The sequence below is a fragment of the Castanea sativa genome, chromosome 11, assembly GCF_040712315.1.
Source record: "Castanea sativa cultivar Marrone di Chiusa Pesio chromosome 11, ASM4071231v1".
Lineage (NCBI taxonomy): Eukaryota > Viridiplantae > Streptophyta > Magnoliopsida > Fagales > Fagaceae > Castanea > Castanea sativa.
In genome coordinates, this window is record NC_134023.1 from 39,647,261 (window position 1) to 39,653,418 (window position 6,158).

Here is a 6,158-nt window from a genome sequence, read left to right on the forward strand (position 1 = left end):
GCACATAAGTGAGCATGAGCCTTATCTCATCTATTTTTGTAGAATTGATGAGATTATTAAGTGATGTACATCTGTATCAGGCAATGTAATTGATGGAATTAATGAGAAACTATGTTGTCATTTTCAAATGTACAGAGCAATGGTTTTATATCAATAAAGAAAATTTTGCCTAAGGCTTTGGCATGTAATGCACATTTGTAATGGCCTCAAGTCAAGACATGTAGCAGAGAAACTAAAAGTAAATTCCAGTGGTGCTGCACCTCTCTGTCAGCATTGTTTGACAAAGGTGGCAATCTTCTTCCCCAGAACCAGCCAATCCTTAAAAATAGGAATTAACTCAAGCCTATGATGATAACTAAGGATACTAGGAGAACTAATAGGTAAGATTGTTATATAAATAATCCTCTTGACTTCCATATATAAAGATTTATACCTCTATTACAACGGTATTTTGTTAAACCTACAGTCAGATTGTCTCTCCCATGATCACCAAACTTATCAAATATCAAGGTAATCATGCATAAAAAAACACCTTATCTTTGAATTGTTCAAAATTAGTCTTTTCTATTCTTAAATCTTAACTATACTAAACAAACAAACTTATGGGTTCCATAGGAAACAGCCTTCCGATTATTCTAGTGAGGGGTACAGCGAAGTACCCATTGTCAAATTACATATACTGTCCATATTTAACGCATCAAATTTCATATCAAACAAATATACTTACTATCCAATCAATAAAATTTAAGTGTCATATAAATTTTTTAATATATAATAAACTAATATTTTACACATTCATCATCTTGATATTTGACAAGCATTGAAGATATAAAGAGAACATGTAAACCAAAAGCTAGTTTGTCACAATAATCATCTGATTAAAAATTATTCAATAGTATTACATTAACAGCATTTTACTTATGGATAAGTAATACATTCATAGGTATAACATTAACAAGAATTACATTGGGCTAAGTTTAATCTAACAATATGTATGTCAATTACACTGCTCCACCATTGGAATTTTATAGTTACACCCACTCCCTAATATATATGGACCACTAGAGAGAGAGGGATGCATCAAAATGTAAAGCTACCAATCAATGAATTCCACACAAAGTTGCCTTGCCCAATATTGTAAAATAGCAGCACACAATAATTGAGGACTGAAAAGTAGTTCTTTGATGTGATTATTGAATGCTATGTTTTTTTTTTCTTCTTCTTCTTCTTTTTTATTAATTTTTTTTTTTTTATGAACATATAGTGCGATATACTTGGAAGCAGAGAAGCAGCAAACACCACAAGCTATTGTCCAAAAAATGGAATATCAGAATTTGCACTTATGTTTAATACTTCAAAAGCTAGGAGCACTTCCAAAGATGTTTTTTCGGAACATAACCAAAATGAGTTACCTACCTTTGATAAAATGCACTTTACTTGTAATTTGGTAAATCTAAGAAATGTTTAATACTTCAAAAAATATGTTGTTCAACCATATCAAGTGTTTGTATTAAAAGACATGAAGATTGGTCCAAGAAACAAGTGAAGAAAATTCATTCATTAAGTCTCGACAAATAGCTCCACAGATGCTTGCTATTAAGACTTAATGTGAAGCTTGATAGATAGCTTGACAGTAGTTTGATCTATCGACACTTACAATTTTCAATATTCTAGATCTGAAATTCGGCCCAAGCTTTTATATTTGTTTAAGGTTTCTTTTCTCACAATCCTAGACATATATAAGGCTTATTTTAAAAGCCGTGAATACAGATACAGAGACCAAGAGACTTATTTTCTCTATGAGAAGCTATTGCGTTCGTACGCCATAAATTTTTGTAAATAAGTGCTTCCAGATCTTCATTGTTGATAAAGTAAAGAATTTTGTAGCCAATAACATTTGTTCAAGTTGCTGGAATTAGTCACGTACTGGGATCCGTGCAAAGGATTAGTCACAGATTGAAGATTTGTGCATCAAATGAAAAAAGGCTACTACAAGATCAAGTCTAATTGGATATTGGAGCAAAGGTTCAATTGTAGGTTGGTATTTTGGGATAGGCCAAGGTAGTTGGTAAGATTCCTTATACTTGTAACCACTTGATTGTTGATTAGTGGATTTTTGAGAGTGGTGACCTTAAAATCACCCAATGAAATTTTTGCCTTGTGAGATGTTTTCCCCATTTGTCAACAAATCACCGTGTCAATTTAATTTTCGCTGCATTTAGTTCAATTGGTGATTTGTTGGCGCCTTCATGATTTGCATGCAATTGAACCTAATTAATTAACTTGGGTAATTGAATTAAATAACTGGGGTCAAGCTATCTTAACCCAACAATCTTGATGACTTTGACATAGGTTAGTCCTTTGTAATCGAAGCTCCACATTCTTCGTCAAACAGACAAACAAAGAAAATTTTAAAACTACTAAGTTTTACAAACATAATTAAATTCCTTTGTAATGGACCACTAGAGTTTGTAAAAGGGCTCATGGGTGTGGTTTATGGCGAAGCATAAGTGAAGGCTTGGAGAACTTTTCTAAGCACTTGTCTTTTGTGGTGGGTGATGGTTCGCGTATTCTTTTTTGGCATGATAAGTGGATTGGGGATAATTCTCTTATAACTTTTTATCCTTAGTTATTTGTGTTTTCAGCCAATAAGGAAACTTGTATTTTTAATGTTTTGAGTCCTCCAATGGGTGGAAATAACAGAGTGTGGAACTTAAGATTTTATAGGAAATTCAATGACTGGGAGTTAGCGGCTTCTTTCTCCTTTCTCACTTAATCCAGTCTCGGATTCCTAGGGGAGGTGGTTGTGACAGTCTTTTGTTGGAGCCTCCATGGAAATGGGAAGTTTGACACACGATATTTTTATCATAAGATTTGAGATGTTACTCCTATTTTCCCTTGGAAGAGCATTTGTAAAGTAAAGGTCCCTAATAGGGTGGCTTTTTTTATGTGGATGACGATTCATGGCTAGATTCTTACTTTGGATAATCTTATGCTTCATGGACTTCCTTTGGCGAGTCGCTGTGTTGTTGTAATGAAGAATCTGTGGATCACTTGCTGATTTTATCCCTGTTAGCTCATTCTTTGTGGATGTATATGTTGCAGACTTGTTAATTCGTTGGCATTAGGAAACCTAATTTCAACATTTGGAATTTGGTTCCAAGCTATTTGATGTGGACTACTTGGACTGAATGTAATCTGCGTTCTTTTGGGGATATTGGGAAATCTCTAGTTCAATTGTTAGATTTGTGCCAATGGACTCTCTTCGATTGGTCTCGGTATTAGGTTCTCTCAGATTGTTCTGCTCTTATTGATTTTCTTTTGTCTCTTAGAGTAGTTTAATGTTTTTTTTTTCTTTGATTATGCCTGCCCTTTGTTCACTATCGTGAACTCTGGGTATCTTTTCATCTTTTCTTTTTTAATAATATTTCCTTATTACCTATATAAAAAAATTGAAAGCTAATAAAAAAAATTTTTAGAATACAATCCTGCATGCCTCTTCAAGTGTTGAAGTTAAATCTAGGCGCACTCGCACACACACATATATATACAGTAGTGGCTCTAAGATTTTTTTTTTTTTTTTTTCAGGGGGGTCATTAAGAAATTTAAATTAAATAAAATTTAATGAAAAAAAAATTGAATATATTGAGTTGTAAAAAAATGCAAATATATGAAATTTTACAACTTCTACGAGTTTTCATATTTTTAAATCATTACATGATAATTCATTATCAATTTTTACTATCTATTGTCAATGTGGCTAGGCGTAACCATTTTATTTTGTTAAGTTTGTATAACAGTTATTTATTTTTATGCAATTGTCATTATTTTTATAAAAATATTTTAAACTAGAATCACAAACTGCAAGCCATTGACACTATATTATTCATTAACCCACACATCCATATTCATCCATATATAAATATTACACTAAGTGTCTACTTAACCAATCAAATATTTGAACAATTGCTAACTTTACTTTTTTTTTTCTTCAATAATGTACTAACATAAATAATACACTAAATGTCTAATTGTTGATTGTTGGGGGCGTTTTTATTCGTTGCCCACATGATGTTAGGGGAGTCAAGACCGAGACTCAACTTTAGGTTGGAATAAGGCCCAAAGGCTATCGGTGAAGTGTAAAAAGCCCATTTTGCTCAAAGTCGGGGTTGCATCCAACAAATATTATAATAAGGCCCCAACATACCTCCTTCAAAGTTAAAGTAGCACAAAGGACGGCCCACCACAACAAGTGCTTAAATAATAGTCTAGCGGTAAACAACTGAAACGTCCAATAGTAGATGTTTGGAAAATCAATATTTGCATAGTAAAAATTATGCATTTCTTCCATAGTTGGTTAATATAAAAGTTTGTCCATTATGACAAGTACACAAGAGGAAAAATAGTCCAACAGTGAGTATGATAGACCTCCAGCGGTGAATGTGATAGGCCTCCAACAATAGACGTCTAATAGGTTAATAAGTGTGTTTACATGGTAAAAATCATATGTTTTTCTTATTATTATGAAGTCAACATAAGGGAAAACTTCCATAGTATTCAAAACATTATGGCTTTCATCATAATAACAATAAATAAGGATTAAAGGCTTCATAATTACAAATAAAAGAGGAAAAATAGGATGGAATGAAGGGAGAGAGAGATTCTAGCTTAGTGCAGCATATATTGAACTAAGATTTTTTGGGGAATATATGTGTGCGTGTGTGTGTGTGTGTGTGTGTGGGGTAGTATAGGCTATTTTGAGTGAGTGGGTATGTAAGCTTGTGATAGTATGATAGAGTTAATGTTGAAACTAAGTCTTTAATGGGTAAAGGGTTGTTTATGACTAATTAGGAAGCACTTATAGGCTGTGAATATGCAGAAAAAGGAAGGGAATGTCTGAGGCTAAGTGAGTGTGGGCTAAGGGGAATGATTTATGAGCTTGGGGAGAGTTGAACCACAAGCAAAGTGACAAGAAAAATCAGAAATTTCGGAGGGGGTTGGTCCTTGTTTTGTGGACTAGTGTGCTTGTCCTTTTTTAGTGGAGTTTAGGGAGATATTAATTAACAAAAGTCCAAAAACGTAGGACTGATCAGGGGGGCAGAGTATCAAACTTTATTATCCTAGGATTTGGCTATAAATGAGAGATTTGCTTTTGGGGTTGCTTTGCTTTTTTGGGTAATATGACACATGGGGAGTATTTGGAGTAATCTTGCATTAAATGCTAAGAATGTTGAGATAGTATTTAGCTAATGGGATTAAGGCAGATATTAAGAAGGAATTCTAGTGCTGCAACTGGGATTTGGACCCTTAGGAAGTAGGATTCAACACCCGAAGCCAGGTGTTAAAGTTTAAGTCCACTTTAGAGGGTTCTACTGGAGATTCCTTTATGCCCTCCAAACCACATGTTCCCAAATTTTCCCCTTTAGAATTTATGGGCTTCGTTCATGAACCAATTACATACATTTTAAGTAATAAAATAAACTATTTGTTTGCGGATTTTATGAGCTTGGAGGTCTTGGTTATGGCTTCCTTAAGTTGTGACCAAAACTTGGGGAAGAAGGGTATTTATTGCCCATTAGCCTTTATGTGTCAGCCTCTGATACTGTTCACGTTAAAGTTGGCAGTGGGACAAGTGGCCAGCTCCTAATTTGGTTTGGGAGTTTGATTGCTTCTTGAGTTGACCTCCAGTGGAAGGCAAAACTAAATGGAGTTCTCCAGTGGAGTCAGCTTGCACATATAGGTTGTTTTGGCTGAGATTTCACGTCAGGCTTGGGCATGAGGGTTGAGTATTTTGGTGGGCCTCTGGCTTGGTGGTTCTCTCCACTTGGGCCTATCTTTTTGTTTTCTCATTGTGAGCCCTACAAAATGGACAATGCTACCATATATTGCCATGAATTTTTATTCCACATGGGCTTTAGTTGTTAGTAGAAATAAAATGAATCCATGAGTTTTAATAAATATTTATGATAAGTTTTGGGTATTAATTTTCCTGAACTTTAAATAACAACTTGTATAGTTTCTCATGTTTTTTGCTATGGATTATTTTTGTAAATGATATTTTCTTTGGGGTTTTAAAATAATGACCTCCAATATAATATTTACCATGGGTTCTAAATAGAATCAATATCCATGGGTTTTAAATAAAATATGGTAACAAC

The 6,158-nt window shown here is 33.9% G+C and overlaps 1 protein-coding gene across 1 annotated transcript in view; it reads left to right on the forward strand.

Moving 5' to 3' along the window:
- The window catches only part of LOC142615368 (uncharacterized), a 31,630-nt gene extending 30,146 nt beyond the window's left edge, over window positions 1–1,484 (forward strand). Inside the window, exon 10 of the mRNA XM_075788123.1 lies at window positions 1,265–1,484. Coding sequence (XP_075644238.1) covers window positions 1,265–1,468 — 204 coding nt within the window. The 3' untranslated portion in view covers window positions 1,469–1,484. The remainder of the gene's footprint in view (window positions 1–1,264) is intronic.
- Window positions 1,485–6,158: the final 4,674 nt, after the last annotated feature.